The sequence below is a fragment of the Polypterus senegalus genome, chromosome 6 (assembly GCF_016835505.1).
Source record: "Polypterus senegalus isolate Bchr_013 chromosome 6, ASM1683550v1, whole genome shotgun sequence".
NCBI lineage: Eukaryota > Metazoa > Chordata > Cladistia > Polypteriformes > Polypteridae > Polypterus > Polypterus senegalus.
Genome location: NC_053159.1, coordinates 65008365 through 65031472, shown reverse-complemented (window position 1 = coordinate 65031472; position 23108 = coordinate 65008365). Strand labels below are relative to the sequence as shown.

Below are 23108 nucleotides of genomic sequence, written 5' to 3'. Positions count from 1 at the left end.
CGCAGTCCCTGCCATGGAACCACTAGTGGGATCAGGCTTCGTGTCCACCTCCCATGCTGCGGGTTTCTCCTCTGCATCCGCAGAGGACGGCCCTTCGCGGGACGTGTGCACCCACCGGCACGTCCTTCCATGTCAGAGTAAATGGCTTCCCCAAGCCACTTCCTCCACTTACTTTGGGACGGCGCGGCGGTTCGAATCTATAATATAAGAGGGCAGACCCAGCCCCGCTGGTGTCCGGAGCCTCACAGGGTCGGTCTCTCTTACCTTTCCCGCTGTGTATCTCCGCCCAGGAGCTCCCACAGCGCTCCGATCTTCTCTCACCTGCGGCTCTTGATTCGACGTCACTGCCATCTCTCCTGACTCCAGCGTCTCCGCCCGGAGGGCACATCGCTCGGCCGGCGGAGACAGCACAAGGCACAGTTGCTCTTGCAAATCCTGCAAAATCGTCGCCAAGGAGAGAGAAGCAGCCGGCGGTGGGCTTACCTTGGGAGTGGTTCCACTTACTGACTGCTCTCTATGGGCCTTTTCCTGCGGCCCACTCGGGTTTCTTTGGTGTACGGGACGGACATACCCTGCTCTCACCTTCGACCAATCATAGGACACGCTGTCCAATCCCGCGTCTGTCACAAGGAGGGACTTCTGGTCGGCCATCTCGCTCTCCTCTCTCGCAGGAGAGCGTCTCTCCAGGCAGCTCCGCTGCTGCTGCGGCTTTCGCAGCCGCAACCTCTCCTTCTCGGCAGCCACCTTCCTGGGCCCCGCGTTGGCAAGCCTCCCCTGAAACACAAAGTCCATCGATGGACCGCCAACAGTCCATGATACACTCCATTGTGGCAGGGTTGGGTGCACACCGCCCCTGCGACACATGGGTGAGTTCCCCTGTTGTGCTGGGCTTTTCACAGACTTTACCATGAACGCAGGTCCCCACCTTGTCCCAGGTGGAGCATCCTGCTGACTACGCCACTGTGAAATAGGACGGCCCGGACACACTCAGGCGGACACCATTTTAGCCATCACCACACGTTTATTTACAGTTACTATTATATACAAAGTCTATGTGCACTGCCACCAAACCCCCAGTCTCCCCAAAGTCCAGGCTCTCAATAGCCACTGTCTCCACACACACAAATCACTCGGGCCTCTCCTTGCCTCCTCTGCACTGACCTCTTCTTCCTCCTCACCCGACTCCAGCCTTCATTGCAGGGCAGCGGCTCCTTAAATAGGCGGCTGATTGCTGACCGCACCCAGCCACCTGTGACAATATATATATCATATATATACAGTACAGAAGCGAGGTGAGCATTTCAGAAAAACAGTATCCTTTTTATTTTTCCTCCCGCCACTAATACACAAGCAAGGCAAGCACACCAGCAAAAGGAAACCTCAAAAGAAAGACAGTCGCTTAACTGCTAATGCACCAACTTTGCAAGCATGTTGGCAACACAAAACCTCCTATGAAAGAGATGCCCAGAGTAGTTCCTTTTAATTGCTTGACATCTCTGCATTTCAGTTTTTTTTCTGACCAGTTTCTAGGACCTTGTTCTTTTTATAGCATGGGCTTACACAGCTAAAGGCAGTCAACAGTCGTTTTGATTTTTTTTTTTATTAGACTCATCTGTGTCTTATATGCTATGCTTTATATAAAAAGTGTGTGTGTTATTGCAGTTGTTTTTGTTTTTGCAATTGTTTATTATTATTGGATGCTAAACTATTAATCATATGTCTCACAATTTGAACCGTGATTACTCTCATTTAACTTCTCCCGCGGATAAGTCCGGGCTTGATTTTACCATATAATTTCTGGTATTTTATAATGTCGGTTGTATAAGTTGAATGTGGAAAAGTCACGCTATTGGTTCAAGAGATTATGATATGCTATTGCCAGCCTGAGAGGGTAACCATGAATCACACTGCCTTTTTTTCCAATGTATTGTGCCTATGTGACCACACGGTAATACCCAAACTATTCTGAAGCGATGTTTGCACTGTTTTGTGTTTTTTTTTTTTCTTTTTTTTGTATCTCACACCCTCATAGACCTTTATCATAAGAGCATCCCTTATCTACGATGGAGCATTCGATCAGAAGAAAATAAGAAGCTGGCTTTAAATTAAAAGTCTTTGAAGTGGCAAAAGAAATTGGTAACTGCGGTGCTGCAACAAAATTTGATGTGTCTGACAAACTGGTGCCAGATTGGAGGAAGCAAGAAAATGTAAAAAAAAAAAAAAAAAAATGAAGTGTCTTATTGTTGAACAGGCGTACAAGTCAGGTGTGATTTTTTGATCGATTTTTCGGGTTTCAAGACCAAACTTGTATGCGAGCATATACTCTAATAAAGGAAGCTAATAATATCATTAATTAATCCAATTAACTTTATTTTTGTATAGCCTTTTTTATAAAGACATGCAAAGAATGCATGCACAACATTTTGCATAATAAATAATAACTGAGAAGTAAATAGCCATACAACACTTGCATATGTCAGCATAATGTTGCACATTTAAATGACCATTAATTGAGAAATTTATAAACTTTGGATAAAACGTAAAAGAAGTTCTTATAAAAAAATATATTTCTATCATTAGATTGGACTGGTAGACAGAAGAACAAAAAAATGCACAATCATTGTAACAACATTCTTAAAGTAAACAAACTTGTGGGAGATCCATGATCTTTTGGAATAAGCAATGCCAGAATCACTAAGGATATAATGGGGAGATTTTGGAATGGTGAAGGTAGGCAAGCAAAATGTAGATCATGCGTGAGGGCAGCAGCATGCCAGCAGCTGCTCAGCAAAGAGGAGTTAAAAAAATTTTTGTTTCCCATTGTATCTCAATTTTTAAAAAAAAATGTACTTCTTTCCCATTGTTTCACTGTTTAAGAGGAGTTTCAGAGGGGTGGGAAAGGGGTTGGCGAGCAGGGGGCAAAGACCTCTAGTATTAAAATATTTGAAATTAATGTTACATATAAAGCTTAATATCTGTGGGCAACCATTTTAGAGTTTGGAATGTTTTTGGAATGTCATCACCTGTATCTTATAAGTACCAGGTCAACTGTCATTTAAAATTTTTATTTTAAAACAATACTGTATTTTGAACATATGATTAATTCAGTAGAATTTAAATGTATTTATGCAGATTTTGCTGGCTGTTTTCTTCATCTGCTCTATCAATCTGTGAACAATTTTAATAAAAGCACATGAAATTTCTAATGCTATTTGGCATATTCTGACCAGCAATACAATCCAGATGAACTACATATGAGGTTTTCTACTCTCAGAAATAGACTAGATTCAGGACATTATTTTTTTGTTCAGTATTAAGACTAATGGTTGTGCTGGAAACTTCAAATGCATGTAGATTTCTGTGAGAGAGACTCTGTGTACTAGAAATGCTGTATTTATGGTCAGCACTATTTTTGCATTTTTTATATGTTGCACGGTTCATTTTTAGCAGTGACACTGTGGAACTGGTCAGAATTCAAGTTATGAGTGTTCTTAACTGTTTTTTCTGAGCACACTGCAGATACAAGTAGGTAGTTTAAATTTAGACATCAACTTTTGTTCCCTCCTGAGCAACTGTTATGCAAAATAGCATGGTATTTGCAAAGCCAGAAATTTCACTCTAGCAGACATTGTATCAGTGTATGCTGTTTTACAGATGACACAAGAAGAAACTTGTGAGTGTAACAGTTACAAAATTGTATGTGTCCATGTGCCTAAAATGTTTAAAGGTTAAATTTTGATTTGTGTATGACTACATAGTACTTGAAATGTTAATGAGTAATTGATATGAACAAGTTCCAATTAAATGTAATTATATTAATGTTTATTTTGTTGTCTGTTTTATTGAAGTACTGCTGAACGACTAGTATAGAAAGCCAGCTCATTGTAATGGAACAGAGCCAAATATTTTGGGTAAGGAAGACTTGGAGTGTTCATAATTAAATTCAGGAAAACGCTTACCAAATGTTGTAGCCATCGTTGTTTTCAGTTAAAACGTCCAAGTGCCCATGTGGTTTAAAAATCAACTCCAAAGAGTGTGAACAGATAAGCAAGTGTGCTTGAGACAAAGCAGTGGAAGAAACACAGTGCAGCATGCATGCATGCACTTGACTGAGTTACAGTACACTCGTTACTTTGACTCATGTCTTACAAATTGACACTCCTTCTTTCAAGATGATTCCAACTGTATGATTTTTTTCCTGCATTAAATATTTATATATGTTTGAAATATCTTATTAGACTTTTTGGAACACGGTAATATTCATACTTTGAATTCCCATAGTAAAAAATCACATAAAATTTGTGTAGCGTCATCTTTAGAAGTATAGTCTTTCTATTCACACCTGAGAGGAGGTACACAATAAAAGTATCTTTTTGGCCATGATCTCCATTTACACTGTTGATGGCTTAATTTTCTCAATTACAATGATTGTACTCACTTTTTGTTACAGACATCAGACTGTAACCCAGTATAGGAGAGATAACGGGGAATTTTGGCTTCCCATCAGTCAGGTGTCCTCAGATGTGTGCAGTTATTACTAATGGCAAAGTACATACAAGGCTAACTTCATTATTTCACACTCAGCCCTTTCCTGCGTCCATTCGAAATGCTTAATTTTCGGAATGTATTCATAGTCGTAATGCTGATAGCACCTATATTTATTTTGTAATTATGCATTTTTTAAACTAGCCTCTTTCTTTTTAAATCCAAAGTCAGATTCACAGACCTATTATATACCCTTTCATTTTTATCTTTAATTAACAATTTACCAAAGCCTTTTTCCAATGAGTATTATGAGAATTTTCACTTTTCAAAAGTTCACTTTTGAAGACTCAATACAGTTTTTTTATATGACAAGGTTTATTTTAAAGTAAACTCTCTTGTATAACATAAATGTGACTGAAATGATTCACCTCTTGTAAGAAGGTTATATATACTGTATGTATGTATATGTATATATATATATATATATTGGGATGCAAAAGTTTGGGCAACCTTGTTAATAGTCATTATTTTCCTGTATAAATCGTTGGTTGTTACGATAAAAAATGTCAGTTAAATATATCACATAGGAGACACACAGAGTGATATTTGAGAAGTGAAATGAAGTTTATTGGATTTACAGAAAGTGTGCAATAATTATTCAAACAAAATCAGGCAGGTGCATAAATTTGGGCACCGTTGTCATTTTATTGATTCCAAAAGTTTTAGAACTAATTATTGGAACTCAAATTGACTTTGTAAGCTCAGTGACCCCTGACCTACATACACAGGTGAATCCTATAATGAGAAAGAGTATTTAAGGGGGTCAATTGTAAGTTTCCCTCCTCCTTTAATTTTCTCTGAAGAGTAGCAACATGGGGTCACAAAACAACTCTCAAATGACCTGAAGAAAAAGATTGTTCACCATCATGGTTTAGGGAAGGATACAGAAAGCTGTCCCAGAGATTTAAGCTGTCTGTTTCCACAGTTAGGAACATATTGAGGAAATGGAAGACCACAGGCTCAGTTCAAGTTAAGGCTCAAGTGGCAGACCAAGAAAGATTTGGATAGACAGAAGCGACGAATGGTGAGAACAGTCAGAGTCAACCCACAGACCAGCACCAAAGACCTACAACATCATCTTGGAGCAGATGGAGTCACTGTGCATCGTTCAACCATTCGGCGCACTTTACACAAGGAGATGCTGTATGCGAGAGTGATGCAGAGGAAGCCTTTTCTCCGCCCACAGCTCAAACAGAGCCGCTTGAGGTATGCTCAAGCACATTTGGACAAGCCAGCTTCATTTTGGAATAAAGTGCTGTGGACTGATGAAACTAAAATTGAGTTATTTGGGCATAAAAAGGGGCGTTATGCATGGAGGAAAAAGAACACAGCATTCCAAGAAAAACACCTGCTACCTACAGTAAAATATGGTGGTGGTTCCATCATGCTGTGGGGCTGTGTGGCCAGTGCAGGGACTGGGAATCTTGTCAAAGTTGAGGGACGCATGGATTCCACTCAGTATCAGCAGATTCTGGAGACCAATGTCCAGGAATCAGTGACAAAGCTGAAGCGCGCCGGGCTGGATCTTTCAACAAGACAACGACCAAACACTGCTCAAAATCCACTAAGGCATTCATGCAGAGGAACAAGTACAACGTTCTGGAATGGCCATCTCAGTCCCCAGACCTGAATATAATTGAAAATCTGTGGTGTGAGTTAAAGAGAGCTGTCCATGCTCGGAAGCCATCAAACCTGAATGAACTAGAGATGTTTTATAAAGAGGAATGGTCCAAAATACCTTCAACCACAATCCAGACTCTCATTGGAACCTACAGGAAGCGTTTAGAGGCTGTAATTTCTGCAAAAGGCGGATCTACTAAATATTGATTTCATTTCTTTTTTGTGGTGCCCAAATTTATGCACCTGCCTGATTTTGTTTGAACAATTATTGCACACTTTCTGTAAATCAATAAACTTCATTTCACTTCTCAAATATCACTGTGTGTGTCTCCTATATGATATATTTAACTGACATTTTTTATCGTAACAACCAACGATTTATGCAGGAAAATAATGACTATTAACAAGGTTGCCCAAACTTTTGCATCCCACTGTATATATATATATATATATATATATATATATATATATATATATATATATATATATATATATATATAGGGTCTTCCATTGTGAATACCTTTGTGTTTATTAGTAGATTATGATAATGTAGTGCTGGCAGAGTTTGAGGATTTGTTTTAACACAAATTCAGACAACTAATATACCCAAAGTCTTTTTGAAGAATAAAAAAGTTGTTGCTGATTATTTAATTTATTTAGGAGACACAGTGACCTTTAAGAACCACAAAATTTGGTTGACACAAGGCTTAAATTATATAGTTGTTTAAAACGGGGACTACTTGCTGATCAAAGAATCTCCCGTCTATCTAGAGCCTTTGGCTGCTGGTTTAATTTAAAATTCCTGTTCTGCCAAATTAATAGCCCACTTCCTTTGCATTATTGTAAAATTTATCATTGTTGACAGCTTGATAAATATATATTTATTTGAAAGAATCAACATTCTCTAATAAAGTCAGACACACAAATCCATTTGTAATTTTCATATTTATTTGGAAGAGGATTTGGAGGGATGAGTGGTTCCTTAATCTATGGCATAGAAGATGCAATCAGAAGTAAGGGCACCGTTACATCCTTTGTGCTTACCACATCCATATAATAATGAAGTTAACTGCTCTGTCAGTCTTACTAATGGACCCACTGTACTATAGAACTTACTTAGTTACAGTATATATCATCTTTAGACTCCAGGTTTTGTTTGGCCAATGGAATTAATTCATTTAAAATTAATATAGAAACTGATTTATTGTTAGTCATACATTATTAGTTATTTGGAAAGATTTTTGAGATGCCAGGAATTTACAGGTTGACCAGTACTTAGAGTAAGAAAGTTTTTATTTGATAATATTTTTTTATCCATTAATGGTATCTTTGACCCAGGAAACATGGTGTAGCACTCTGTATACTAGAAATATTTCTTGTATTAAAACATTAAAGCACAAGAATTATATAATTTCATTAGAGAAAGGCTAAAGAATATCTGTTGTAGAGTACTTGTTCAGAGATGAATTGGCTTAACTTAGCAAAGAACTACTGAAGCAACTGAATCTTGTCAGCCTTAACAAATGACAATGAAATGAATAAGGCCTGCCTTTTGTTTTTTTTAAATAAAGTAGTCAGTTAGGAGTGACTAAAACTTGGTTATGTTTATATTTATAACATAATTAATGGCATTACATTGTCAATAAATATTACCCTTAGTCAGGGTCATGTGGGAGTGGGAGGGGTCAGAGTGGATCCCCACAGCTTTAGGTGCAAGTTAGGAGCTAATCAGGGATGGAACACCTATAAATTGCAGTTGACCAATTTAGAGATGTAAATTAACCTAACATGCATGTCTTTGAGATGTGGGAGGAAAACTAGAATACCTGAAGAAAACAAACCATATATGCCAGGAGAACATGCAGGCTGCACACAGGCAGCACCTTGTCTAATCATTGTACCATGGTACCATCCTATAACATTAGTGTAAGACACTGTTTCAGACACAGAAATCTATAAATGGTGTAATTGACTATCATGCAGAATAATGTTAACAAAATGTAAAAGGATAACAAAAGTATAGTAAATGAGTCTTTAATAATACAATACTCTGCGGTGGGCTGGTGCCCTGCCTGGGCTTTGTTTCCTGCCTTGCACTCTTTGTTGGCTGGGATTGGCTCCAGCAGACCCCCGTGACCCTGTAGTTAGGATATAGCAGGTTGGATAATGATTGACTGACTGATTAATACAATACTGTATATGCCGTAAAGAACTCACAGAACGAAACTGAAAAAAAGAAAATTACCCTATTTTTTCTGGATTGTCCTAGTAACTGCTGATTTTTGTTCCAGATAATCTGAAGTTTAACTAAATGAAACTAGTTAGTGAGCTACTTTCCTTATTGGGTGGCATAGTGACACAGTGGTAGCATAGTTGCTTTGCAATAAAGAAACCAGGGTTCACAACCCAGGCCCTCGCTGTGTGGATTTTGTTCTCCCTGTGTCAGTGTGGGTTTCCCCAAGTGTTCCAGTTTTCTGGTGATGCTAAATTGGCCTTAGTGTGTGGATGTATGTCTGTGTTTGAACTGTGGTATACTTGGATTGTTCCTGCCTTGCGACCTTATGCTAGCTGGGATAGGCTCCAGTAACCCAGCTCTGGACTGGATTAAGTGGGTTAGAAAATGACATATCATACTTCATTATCTCCCTAATATAATTTTTATTTTTATCCTCTGACCAATACACTATTGACAGAGGGTATATTATATTGCTGAGATTCTGAATTCACTGGCAATTTTTTTTATCTCCTTCTTGATTCATAAAGTTTATAAAATGCAGCAAATTACTGATGAAGTAGCACTGGTATAAGATAAAATGCATTAATTACTGTCGGTGATTTGCACATATCTGTTCATCAGAAATAACCTCCATTTTAGTGCGCAAGCAGACAAAAATGCAATCCTTTCAAAAACAATATGATACACTAATATTTCAGAAATTAAGAAATTGTTTTAGGTTAGGGAAAATTTTTTAATAAAGACATGAACAGACAAGAAATCCACTATAGGTTCAAATCAGCTTCTGATTGAAGTATTGATTACAGTGAATTCTGCCAGCCACTAGGGCTTTGCAGTGTGGGTTAAAGCTATGTGTTCTAGAAATCTTTTGTTTAGACCGAGCACAGCTTTCTAATTTGTGTTCTAGGCACTTTTTTTACTGAAGTATAGTGACAAGAAAAATCTTGTCTTAATGATCTTGTAAGGTCCAGGTAAGCAGCTTCACACACTGTAGAACTTTGGAGGGAAAGATTCTTTTAACCTGAAATTGTTACAGTGAAAGATGGATGTTTGCCTGTTTTAGAGTCCTGAGTGAGTTCATTTGTCTTTTTGTTTAAACGTTTAATGAAATGACCACTAATTTCTGAGCAAGTAGTAATGGAGATGTTTCTCTGGAAATGAAAAAAGTATTAAACTACATTTTGCCAAAAAGCTTCAGGCAAGATCACATTATACTCCTACAATCTCAAAGTTTATTTTAAATTCAAGACAGGGATGGGAAAAGCTAGGAAACTTGACTACTTGGAGAACAGGTATAGCACAGCCACACAACAAAAGTTGTTTTTTCAATTTCCAGGGTGCGATAGACTTCAAAGACGTTGCCCTCATAAAGCACAATCTGTTGCTTTTTGAAAAAGAAAAGCTAGGCAAGATGGCTTATTTTCAAGACTGAAACCAAATGCATACCAAACTATGAGGTATTATTCCTTAAAAGTTTTTTTTCTATCATGAGAGTTTGAAGGTCAAGGAATTAATGAAATTCTGCAGCTTTCTTTGTAGTCATAAATTTTGAAAATGTTGGGTTTTCTAGTAGCTTCTGTGCCATATGAACATGTGAAACAGTTTTTTTTAGCAGAAACACTTGGCTGTCTGTAGGAGGGCCATGTGTTGGCAAAAAAGACAAAAGTGATTGTCCATGTTTGTCACTTACAACTGAAGACCTAATGTAAGGTTTATAGAATCATTATTGTCACAACTACAGAATACAGTTATTAGGATCTGGTACTTTTTGGCAGTTGAGTTATAAAATTTTTTCTTGCAACTAACATTAATGTTTACTCTCGGTCTCCCCATGGTCTGCTCAGCATAATTGTAAATTCATGCAACTTATAAATGTGTTTCTCATTTTGTATGCCTTTGGCCTTGAGTTGAAAAAATGAAAGAACATAAATAGACTGCATGTAGCAATACAACCAGAGTTTATATTTCTGTGTAAAAGAGATGGCCTTGGAGAACATGCAGTGTTATAGTGTGCAACCCCCCCTACCCTCTGCTTTTCTATTGTGCACAATTTAAAAAAGCACATTTTAACTTAAATAGTATGGTTCCATTTGTAACATTTTCATTAGTCCATGCATTTATTTTTCTTTATCCATTTTTCTAATTTGGCATAGTCATGGACAACAACCACCAATTCCACCCAAATTAACCCCCCCACAACCCCGCCCCTTCCAATGAGACAGACTCTAGTCAGACACCTTCTGCCAATTTCAAATTCACCGCCGGCTTCAATTAGCATGAAAATAGCACTAAGTGCTCAGTGGAAGGGAATATTCCTCGAACGAGAGAGAGCTTGTTTTGTGAGATACGAGGGGGGAGGGAATGCGTCTCCTCTCACACAGTTCATGTAAACCTGCCTCACATTTCTATAACATCGCAAGGCAGTCTGGTTTAACTGCAGTTTTGCTCAGCAAGCACTGGAGGAAAGGAAGCAAAAGTAGAGATGTCAGCTGCACGACAAGACAGTCCTCCAGAAGTGGGGGGCCTTTTTTATGAACTTGAACTTTAGTCCTAGTTGAATTTCAGGGGATGGAGTTGTATTTCCACAACCAAGGTCTTTTCTTTAGTTATCTCTTTATCAATTGATGAGTAGCTCCTACTAGCAGCCTTGAGATAATTCTGTTCTGCTGCCTTGGACCCTTCAAAGGCAGCGCAAGCCTGCCCATCACTTTTTATTCCCTTGTTTGATTTTTGCTTAGTTTGGTGGAATTTTGAGGAGAGGATGCAAGTGTCCTTTGTATGCACAGACCACAGCCTCAAGAGCCGCAGTGCTGAAGACAGACTTAATCGGCAGAATGCCAGTAGTCCAAGTCTGGGTACTAGGAGCAAGTTTCGGGCTGTAGCTATGGTGGCGCGTAGCCTGGGTCAACTCACTGTCCAGAGTGTGCCCTCCTCTAGTGACTGCAGCATAAGGCAGCCAGGCATGAAATACAGGTATGATCAAAGGCTTGGTGGGAGTGGGGATTTTTATGGTAATTCAAACTCATTTTTGTTTTAGACAAAACAGGTTTTTAACTGCATGAGTTTATTGTGACACTAATCTGCACCGTATGCAAGGTTAAAAGCGAGGGATTTAATTGAACCCTTGCTTGCCTGTACTATAGTCTTTCAGATTTGTTTATCTAAAGCATTAAAAGTAGCTCACTAATAGGACTGCCAGCCTGCACACCCTAGAAATGTGTCAGCTGGAATGCTAAACGAGAAAAGGGCAGTGAAGGAATCCTGGTGAGATTTGTGCTGGTCACAAAAGCATTAAGCTAAAAAAAAAATGAAGCCTTTTAATTAAACTTAACTCTGCCTTAAGATATCTCACTGTACTAATTGATTTCTAATGATCAGTTTGGCCACAAAACATGTCATTTAATAGTTTCTCTGAATGTGTTTTCATGTTAATTCGAAAACATAAACTGCCATACTTTCTTGCTTTGACACTGAAGCCATTGTAGTGGTTTCAAGTAACACTGAGTGAGTTCTTTTTGGATGAACTGTACACAGTATACTAAATTCAGAGTGAACAACATGGACTATGTAATAAAGGTATTGTTGGTCTCCATTCTTGTTGTCTTGGAGTTTATTTTAATTGGTATTACACTTTCATCATATTTACTGGAAAGATATTTTAAAATTTAAAATGAAATTTTAGTGCATGGTGGTCTTCCTTAAAGGAACAGAAGTATAGTTAGCTGTTAAAGTCTTTGTCATATCCTACTTTACTGTATAAAGCAGACAATAATTTGCATTTTGCACAATTCTTTATTTTTAAAGAGCAACAGGTAGGCTGACATACTGAAATTTATCAGATTTTGAGTGGGTAGTTTACTACAATAGATTACACAATCTAGCAAGAGATCAGCTTTGAACTGTAACATTTTCATGAGGTCAGAGTTTAAATAGCACAACAGTATATGCACTATGTGATGCAGCTGCTTGGCCAAAGGACCTGTGATTAGGGATATGGGGGCATATAGAAAATGCAAGACAAAATGGAGTGTGTTAACATGGCTAGGAAAATATGTATCAGAGAAGGGAAAAGTAAATTAGAATGATTGCTTTTGAAAGCTTGATGTGGTATTGGGACAGAAAAGGAATTTATAAAGTCATTATACTATGGGAATAGAAGAGGGCATAAAGTTCTTTAACTGCTTGCATTCATTTTAGCTAAGCTGTTAAAACAGCTCATTCTCAATCACTGTCTCTCAATGTGTGGTCCTAAACGTGCACCTGTTTGATAGTTAGAAGAAGAAGGCACAAAATGCATATAAATGATTGTTTAATGCTCATAAATTGTTTTTAAATATTTTAATAAAGTACTCTTTACAAATTCTGAACAGAATGAAAGATATATATATTAATTTTAGCATGCTTAAAATTATTTTTTACTGGCCCTAGCCAAAGGGTGGAAAACACATTCCAGTCTTGCTTTGCTCCAAATGATCATACTTGAATTTGAGTTATTAAACCCACAGGCAGATGGGGAACCCTTTCCAGGCTTATCGTATGCCAGGCACAGCCTTTAAATACCGATTTGTTGTTGAAATTATTCGCTCCGCAAGACATAGTGAATCACTGATGAGGAGTAAATAAATGCTTGTGAAATTTGCCTATAGGGAGCCTGCCTGCACACTGCCAGGCTAATGCAGTGTCTCTCAGCTTTAAGGTGGTTCCAGGGAGTGCAGATTTTCATTTTTTTGGTATTCTTTGTTTGGCATGGGTGAAAAAGAAGTTGATGTTTAAGCCTCTAAACACATTTGTGGCACTGATCACTATAAAGTGCATTAGCTAGTAATTTCATCTGTATTTCTATGATTTGTGGGAGATTTCAATTATTTTTTTCTTTTCATTATTCATATTTAGTGCATTCCTTATTTTCAGAAATTTTCATGCTATAAATTATTTGCACTTTAAAAATAAACATAGAAAATAAGCATTACATACAAACATCAGTTGATCTGCCCCTTTTCTGTTTCTGCCCTTTATGTTTTTGGGCTGACCGGTAGCAATGACTGCTGTGTAGGAATGAACATCAGTTGGGGGGGCTGTTGTGTAAGGGTGCTTGTGTCTTCCTCTACTTGAAACAGTTTGAAAAGCTCGGCTGAAAGGCAGTATTATATAAGTAGCACAGAGCTGCTGTGGCTCTCTGTGTTATGCAACCCTTGCTGTTTGTGTTTGTAGTGGCCACACCAATAATGAAGGTTATGATATATGTGTTTCTTTGCATTACTGGTCTGAGTTACAGTTTTTTAGTTTAGTATTTTGCTAACATGCCATGTGTACTCACTACTTTGTAATGTAAAATAATCTATAGCACATAATGTATTCACAGTATAAGGCTTGTAGTGCTTGTTTGCCTTCTGTTCCATGGGGTTGGGTCAGTTATGAAAATATTTGTGTTCTAAGTATAAATACCACAATGAAAGGATAAAGTAAAAGTGAACAAGTTATTGCAACTCACTCACTAGAATGTGACAAATGCTAAATTTTGCTGGTAAGAATCTGACACATGCCTACTGAAGTGAACACCTGAACCTCTCAACTTAGCTTTATGCTTCTTTACTCTGATGTCAGAGTAAACTATGCATATTCAGATCTATAAAGCAGAACAGCACCATAGCCTTGACTACTTAGATATTTTGATTAACCCTATATAACTAATAAGATACAGTAAAGTTACCATGTTATCCATTCATATCTAGTCAGTGCTCAACCCCCAGTGAAATGCTCTTATAGCTTTACAGTACCTGCTCTGGAGACCTCAAGTTCAAGACAAAATGTATTATCTCTGAAAAAGGAAATTAAATTGGTCATTTGCTTTGAAACTGACCAAGAAAAAATATCTGACAACAAAAGAGAAAATATTACCTTTATAGAATATTCCGTGAATTTATTTCAGGTCTTGTGGAGCTACTGTTTACTATTAAATAACTTAATTGCTGAAGGTACCAATGATCTGATAGTGATTCTAGAGCTTGATTATTAAGAGTTTAATGAAGTTTCTTAGGATGTGGTCTACATACTCTATAACTGATCCACAGACATTTGATCCACTTCCTGTGAACTTGAACTTAGTCAAGCATATTTCCAAAACACAGATCACACTAAAGGACAAAATACTCTGCAAAACAAATACAACAGTGAACACTAAAGTTATTCAGCTTATGTTAAAAAAGCAGTCTTTGTAGGAAGTGCATTAATTTTAGTAAGGAGTCCGAAATACTTCACTTATCATTGACTTTGGCTCTTTCATATTTGTAGGATATCACTCACTTAACCCTTTTACCTTTTATTTCCATAGCTGGTATTCTTTTTTCCCTTTTTAAATCAGTAAACGTCTATTTAGTTTTCGTCACATTTACTTTTAATTCAGTGTGTTGTCTCATGGAGAAACATTTGTAACATGAAGTCTAATATTTATACACTTTAATTGTAAAAAGTCCTGTACACTATAATTTAAAAACTCCACCAGTTGTAGTATTATCATTGTATTAATAAAATGTGAGTTGGAGATGAAGCTCAACACTTATTTGTATATAACTAGGGGGCTCCGGCCCCTGCTCGCTTTGCTCACCCACCCCCATGTTTGGTTTACCGGATATACAATATAATACAATTTATTTTTTGTATAGCCCAAAATCACACATGAAGTGCCGCAATGGGCTTTAACAGACCCTGCCTCCTGACAGCCCCCCAGCCTTGACCCTCTAAGACCAGAAAAAACTCCCAAAAAAAACCCTTGTAGGGAAAAATTCGAAGAAACCTTGGGAAAGGCAGTTCAAAGAGAGACCCCTTTCCAGGTAGGTTGGGCGTGCTGTGGGTGTCAAGAAGGGGGTCAGTACAATACATAGAACAGAATAAACCCTCAATATAGTTAAAAATAAAAATTCTAGAAGTACGGAGTAGAATTTCACATGAGATGATATCACATAATATGATTTGGATTTGTTTTAAGTCCTGGAGACCTCATTCATCAAGCTGCCTCACCCATTTTGCCATTCCACATCTGAAATAGCGCTAATCCGATGAACGTACCCCTCTTTCCCACGATTCCTGCTATCCTCCATCAGGGATGACTTTACCTTAGGCAGGCAATATACAATTTAAAGAGATTGTAATTTTCTTGTGAATTATTACATATACATTATTTTCACTTTTACTTTAAAAACTTTTGTAAAAACCATACTTGTCCTTTATTTCCGGCCCCATGCGTGGTTACATCTCTTTGTTGCCAGACGTATAATGCTGCTCGTGTTGTGAAGGGGGTGTTTGGCTGAAACATGCTAAGGATATGTCTTTGGATCATTTGCTGTCTTTTTGCTGCTTGCAAGCTGCCTCTTCTGCCTGTCGCATGTCGTTGTTTTAAGAGCTGGGAGCACATGATGCTTGTCTGCAAAATGCAATCCAATGACTGTTAGGTTTGGTATCTGTGAACTTCTTTTAAATGATGGCTCACTGCATGGTCTCGCGTGACGGTGTAAAAACAATAGTTGTCCTTTATTTCCGCGGTTAAATTATTTTTTGTGCAGGGCGTATAACGCTGCTCCCATTGTCCTTTGGTTGCGAGAAGGGCAGTGCGACGATATTTTTAAAGCCTGTACAGCCGCTGATCCTTTTGCTACTTTGTGTCTCTGCTGCTCGCATTGTGATCGCTTCTCTGTGATCATAAATATAAACCTCACCAAATTGTGTTTTCTTTTAAATTAAACTTGTAGTTGCTTTAACTGTTGTGGGTGCACAGATTCTCATACTGTATGTTCCATTATTGTGTAAATCTATGTTTTGTGCTTTGAATGATGCAAATGCAAAAATACTTTTCTTTTGCTCTTTTCCTTTTATTTCTGATCTCGCTTTGACCTGCTATTTTTTCAATGACACCTGGTCTTGATTAATTTCCTTTATTTTCCACTAATGAGATCTTTTATTTGTCGATGTTTCACTTTTATTGTCCTTTATACGCTTTATATGCACAGAGACACCTGCATCGGTGGTGTGTGCTGGTTCCCGTTACACTACTAATTTTTTTTTTTTTTGCCCATTCTCTTTCGTCTTGCGGGTCTTTAAAATGTCTTTAGAGAACTTCCAAGAAGATCACGTCTCGTCATCTGGTTTTTACATTCCAGGATTTTGTTTTATGTAAAGAGAGACAATGTACAGTGCTGGGAAGGGTTAGTGTTTTTAAGAATGAATAGAATTAAACCTCAGCTTTCAGAAAAAAATGGCTGTTTACATCAGTATATGGAGGAGAGATTAGCTGGTTAATAACACTCACGAAGAATAATATTTAACAGACAAGTCAGATTAACTCAAATTTCATATGTCATACAGCTGATGCTTTAATTTTCCAAATCTTTTCTTCCTTTTTTAGACATGTCCCAGCTTTAAGGGTGACTTTGTGAAACCCAGTATTTTAAACTTCCTATTCAGCAACATACACTAAGTTTGATGTCAAAAAACCCAAAGAATGATACTAAATGTTTAGCGTTTGCTGATTAATTTTCAGTAATTAATTATGCTGTTTCAGTATCTGTGTCTGTGAGATTATGTGCTTCCACTAACACATTATATCTCATATACAATAATTGAAGTGAATTGCCTTGAAACATTGCAAGATGAGTCACTGGCCAATGGAGAAGTTTTAAAATGCTAAGTAAATTTTATTTTGGAATAATTTGGAGATAAATGCACAGGGGTATGCAAGGTTGACCCCCTGTCCAGAGTTTGAGTCTTATACCGATAGAGTCTGGATAGGCACTTACTGTCAGTGAACTGGATACTCTAGAAAGAAAAAGAATGGTTGTACGACTATACAGTAGTATGAACAGCTGTGACCATTTCAGAACAATATAATGATAAAGCAAAGCTCTTTATTAAAAAAAGCATAATCTCTCCACTTGCTCAACTCACTCCATTAACAGCTGATTGATCACATCATTGCACTCTCAAAGCATGAGCATATTGTGTCTATAATGGTATGAAAGTAACAATAATGAAAGGCTTTTTGTAGCCTTTAAAGTCTAGCAGGATTTTCCCACTTTATTAATTTAAACCATGTAGGATTAAAAAAAATAGACAGGATATCTGTAATTATTATGGAAAATAATACCATTCATTTGGTTTGGAATCCACCACAAGCTCTATCAGATGTAACTGAATAGTACTTTAAATGTTGTTGAATCATTTGAACAAAATTGTGATTAGATTTTGAGCTTTTTCCAAATTTTAAAAAATGTTGTTTAGCATTACTGTACTTCCAAGACTCGCTGACCTCTACAGTTAAGAATCATTAATAAATGTTTTAAACCAGACTTGCTCCCTATGTTTATTTCACAGCTCAGTTAACAGATTTTCTTCTTATTCATTCATCAGCTATCCATTGAATTTTGAATGCCTAAGAGTCCTTTGAGGCCAAGTCCTAGCATCTTAGAAAAGACAAAGTTACATTTTTATCTCGTAACTTCTGTGTATGTTTCCTCTAAGGAGAAATAACTGGAAGGGGCGCTTTTCTGGGCAAGACTTACTTATAGTCCTCTTCTGCGTCATGTCCTGTGTTACACATATTTGTTCCCCAGCTGAATACAGAGCATAACAATCTCTGAAACACTACTTTTTTAATGGTTTCTTTGTGCTCCCAGAATTTTTGAGATGAAGAGACAGAATGAATAGTGACAACTCCCTGCATTTTGGTAAACATACTGGCTTGAGACTAAAATAGGTTCAGTGTCATGAAGAACACTGAACAAAGATCATTGAATGTTGTCTATTGTTCTTGGGCTTTGGGACAGATGTTAGGGCTACTCCGCTACATTTTGGCCACTGAAACTTTTTTTGAAAAAGATATGCTAACTGCTCTGGTTGCATATTGGTTTACAGCTGATTTCAACTTGTTCTTCATGTTTTCTCTGGTTTTATACATCTGAATTGTTATACAGTGTGTAACATATTCAACAGTTATTCTAATATATTCAGTACCTGTAATATTTCTTGCTTGTAAACATTGTGTGTTATAAAATAAAAGAACTGTTGTCAAGGCTACATTTTTATTTGTTTTTAGAGTTCTTTATCCATCCATCCATTATTGAACCCGTTATATCCTAATAGTCCTGACAATGGAAACAATACATATATGTAGTGACTACCATGTTACTTAGTAATGCATCTACTGATAAAAAGGTCTGTGTGGTTATTTTGTTTTGCAGTCCACTAGAGGGGTAGAGGATCCAATAGTCTGAATTAGTTAAATTTTTTCTTACTCTTCATTTTAAAGAATTATAAAATTATAATACAATTATAATACAAAAAGTAAAACTATGCATCATCTAGATTCATTAGTACACATAATGTACATATATTTATTTAAATATTCAGTCATTAGCATATAACAAAAAAATCTGTAGTATGTACTGTTCCTCCACTGTGCAAGATGTTTTACATAATTGTAGGATAACTTATGGTGTAAATGAGACATCAGAGTGGTTAAGCACTTCATCAGCGGCAACTGAAGCAGTGATCAAGAACTGTAACTTGGTCTATATAGTATAGGCCCCAACGTTAACCATAGAATACAAGGTAGAAAAAGACTATGACAAATTAAGTGTCAGGCAGTTATGATGATATTAAATTTGTTAAGGCAAAGAAAAGATTTTTTTTCTTCATAAACAACCAAAAGAGAATCTTTTATAAGAGTAATGGGTCTTTACCTAGTGTGGAGGACTGCCGGCTTCCCATGCCGGTCCGCACCCCCAGGCCGCCAGGAGGAGCTCTCCCGACAGTAGGATCGTGCCCCGAGGTCCAGCAGGGACTTTGTAGTGTTTATACACAGCCCTGCTGGATACCTTGGGGACCACCAGGAGTCGCTGTGGGGGGCTTATAGGCTCTGTGATGCCGTATTTTCCGGGAGTACGTCATGGTCACGTGACAGGAAGAAATGTCGTGCTCCCGGGTTGAAGTAAAGGACTGATTGCCCTGACCCGGAAGGAATAAGGAACTGTGAACTGTTGGGACAGAAACACCACCGGGTCAGGGGCTATAAAAGGGCGGTGCCTCACTCCAGACAACGAGCTGAGCTGAGAGGTACAGGAGCAAGTGTCTGGGCGAGGAGGAGAGAATATTTGGTTTATTGTAGTTTGTAGTGATTGAATGAGTAGTGTGGAGGGTGCTTTGTGCACATTGTTAGAAAACAATAAAAAGTCTTGGACTTTTACCCAGTTACCCCTGGAGTCATCTCTGAGGGTTCAAGGGAGCACTAGTGCCCCTACTGCCACACTTGTTTTCGAATCCAAGACTGAAATGGTATTTCTTTCACAGAATTAATATCCTGTAGTATTTTTGTTTATTCTTAAGGGAACCTCTCTGGCATTTAAGGGAAAGGTTCATGAAAGCTGTGTGAAGATCACTGTGCTGTAGTGTATTGGAGTGAGACATAGCCAGTGAAGTTGGAATATAAAGCAGAGATTAGAATAATTAGATGGAGATATGTGTAGAGTATCACAGGGTGTGAGAATGTTAATTGTTGAGGTAAGAGAAAGACTTGGCATGGTGGCAGTAGATGGTGTGCTGAGGAGTAATAGACTAAGGCAGTTTGGACATATTGAAGGAAGGCAGAGGATGATTTGGTGAAGGGGACTAAGCTGAAGGCGATGTGGCTGGAGGTGCTGTCTGATGATAAATAAAGAATCTGTCTCACCCCAGAGAATACAGAAGACCACAGAGAATACAGAGGAAAACCTGTGGTGCAACTTGGCTAACATTAGTATAACAAGAAGTACCTGGCTTATTTTTTTTTAACTTTAAAGTGAATTTCCAGGTATCACAGCATTGTAACAATAACAACAACATTTATTTATATAGCACATTTTCATACAAAAAAAATGTAGTTCAAAGTGCTTTACAAAATGAAGAATAGAAAAATAGAAGACACAGTAAAAAATAAAAATAAGTCAACATTAATTAACATAGAATAAGTAAGGTCCGATGGCCAGGGTGGACAGAAAAAACAAAAAAAACTCCAGATGGCTGGAGAAAAAAAATAAAATCTGCAGGGATTACAGATCATGAGACCGCCCAGTCCCCTCTGGGCAATCTACCTAACATAAATGAAACAGTCCTCTTTGTATTTAGGGTTCTCATGGAAGGACTTGATGATGATGGTGATTGTAGACCCTAAAGTGTAAGAATCTGTAAGATCCCTTAACATTAAGGTTGACAAAAAGTATTTACTGTTTTTCATGGTTTAAGAAGGATGTTAAAGCTAATGAAAGTACAGTCAAAGACAATAAATGGTGGTTGTATGGTAATATTACCTTTTTTCAGTAAATGTTAACTATATGCTAGAAACAGAATAAAGCAAAGCAGTAGTTAATTCTGCTTAAGGCAAAAGTTTAAACTAATGTTTCTGCACAGTAAGAAATTACATTAACATTTTTTAGCCAGGATAGTGTAATGTTATTATAAATACACATTATTGTAAATGATAGTTTATAATTTCCCAAGTTCAGTTTGGAACCATCTTGCTTCTGTTATCGAAAATTATTTGTGTTATGAATTTAAAGAAAAATAGTTACCAATCATTGAATTTTTAGCTAAATAAAATAGTTGATTTAAGGCATAAGAACCATCAGGTTTGATCTTTACTAAGTGTGGAGTTAAGATTGAAAGAATATTTTGTTTTGAATATTGTCAAAGTAAAGAAAGCATTTAGCCAAAAATCAAGGTTGTTCATAGGTCTGAACCTTAAGAGATAACAGTAATAGAATACTCTTACCATAGTTCCCTTCATATTAAAAACATTTTAACAAGCTTGAACTAACCGTGAAACAACAGCGATTGACTATTAAGTATATTTCTCATTGTTGTTGGTTCATAATGTTGAAACCTACATGTAAAGCTAAACATGATTCTGTGTTATGGCTTGGTTGTAGAACTTAGGGTGAGCTTAAAATTTTTTGGAAAACTATTTTTAAAGATGTTTTGGAAGAAAAGACTGCAAAGAGAAAGGTCTTAAAATAACTATGTACTACAGACAGTGAGTGCTGACTTTTATTTGTAACAATGCATTAAGTGTGCTTATGAGCAGGGCGCCACCTGCCTAATGTATGGCTATAGATGGATGTCACTACAATCCTGTATAATTAAAAAAGACCAAGATAATAAGGAAAAAAAGAAAATAATGGAATATCTGACTCCTCTCCAGCTGATATTATTAATCTCATGAAGGTAGTAGAGGAGTGGTTATACAGTGGTGTGAAAAACTATTTGCCCCCTTCCTGATTTCTTATTCTTTTGCATGTTTGTCACACAAAATGTTTCTGATCATCAAACACATTTAACCATTAGTCAAATATAACACAAGTAAACACAAAATGCAGTTTTTAAATGATGGTTTTTATTATTTAGGAGAAAAAAATCCAAACCTACATGGCCCTGTGTGAAAAAGTAATTGCCCCCTGAACCTAATAACTGGTTGGGCCACCCTTAGCAGCAATAACTGCAATCAAGCGTTTGCGATAACTTGCAATGAGTCTTTTACAGCGCTCTGGAGGAATTTTGGCCCACTCATCTTTGCAGAATTGTTGTAATTCAGCCTTATTTGAGGGTTTTCTAGCATGAACCGCCTTTTTAAGGTCATGCCATAGCATCTCAATTAGATTCAGACTTAGACTTTGACTAGGCCACTCCAAAGTCTTCATTTTGTTTTTCTTTAGCCATTCAGAGGTGGATTTGCTGGTGTGTTTTGGGTCATTGTCCTGTTGCAGCACCCAAGATCGCTATAGCTTGAGTTGATGAACAGATGGCCGGACATTCTCCTTCAGGATTTTTTGGTAGACAGTAGAATTCATGGTTCCATCTATCACAGCAAGCCTTCCAGGTCCTGAAGCAGCAAAACAACCCCAGACCATCACACTACCACCACCATATTTTACTGTTGGTATGATGTTCTTTTTCTGAAATGCTGTGTTCCTTTTACGCCAGATGTAACGGGACATTTGCCTTCCAAAAAGTTCAACTTTTGTGTCATCAGTCCACAAGGTATTTTCCCAAAAGTCTTGGCAATCAATGAGATGTTTCTTAGCAAAATTGAGACGAGCCCTACTGTTCTTTTTGCTTAACAGTGGTTTGCATCTTGGAAATCTGCCATGCAGGCCGTTTTTGCCCAGTCTCTTTCTTATGGTGGAGTCGTGAACACTGACCTTAATTGAGGTAAGTGAGGCCTGCAGTTCTTTAGACGTTGTCCTGGGGTCTTTTGTGACCTCTCGGATGAGTCGTCTCTGCGCTCTTGGGGTAATTTTGGTCGGCCGGCCACTCAATTCACTCAATCTCAATTACTTCTGTTCTCATTTGTTCCTGAATTTCTTTGTATCTTGGCATGCTGTCTAGCTTTTGAGGTGCTTTTGGTCTACTTCTCTGTGTCAGGCAGCTCCTATTTAAGTGATTTCTTGATTGAAACAGGTGTGGCAGTAATCAGGCCTGGGGGTGGCTACGGAAATTGAACTCAGGTGTGATACACCACAGTTAGGTTATTTTTTAACAAGGGGGCAATTACGTTTTCACACAGGGCCATTTAGGTTTGGATTTCTTTTCTTCCTAAATAATAAAAACCATCATTTAAAAACTGCATTTTGTGTTTACTTGTGTTATATTTGACTAATGGTTAAATGTGTTTGATGATCAGAAACAT

At 37.5% G+C, this 23108-nt stretch overlaps 1 protein-coding gene across 8 annotated transcripts in view; it reads left to right on the top strand.

Moving 5' to 3' along the window:
• Window positions 1-23108, top strand: part of kcnab2a (potassium voltage-gated channel, shaker-related subfamily, beta member 2 a) — a 363257-nt gene that overhangs the window by 221254 nt on the left and 118895 nt on the right. Inside the window, exon 1 of one of the 8 annotated variants that reach the window (XM_039756172.1) lies at window positions 10848-11374. The exons of the other annotated variants lie outside the window; for them this stretch is intronic. Coding sequence (XP_039612106.1) covers window positions 11163-11374 — 212 coding nt within the window. The 5' untranslated portion in view covers window positions 10848-11162. Of the gene's footprint in view, window positions 1-10847; window positions 11375-23108 lie in introns of those variants that run through there. 8 annotated transcript variants of the gene reach the window in all.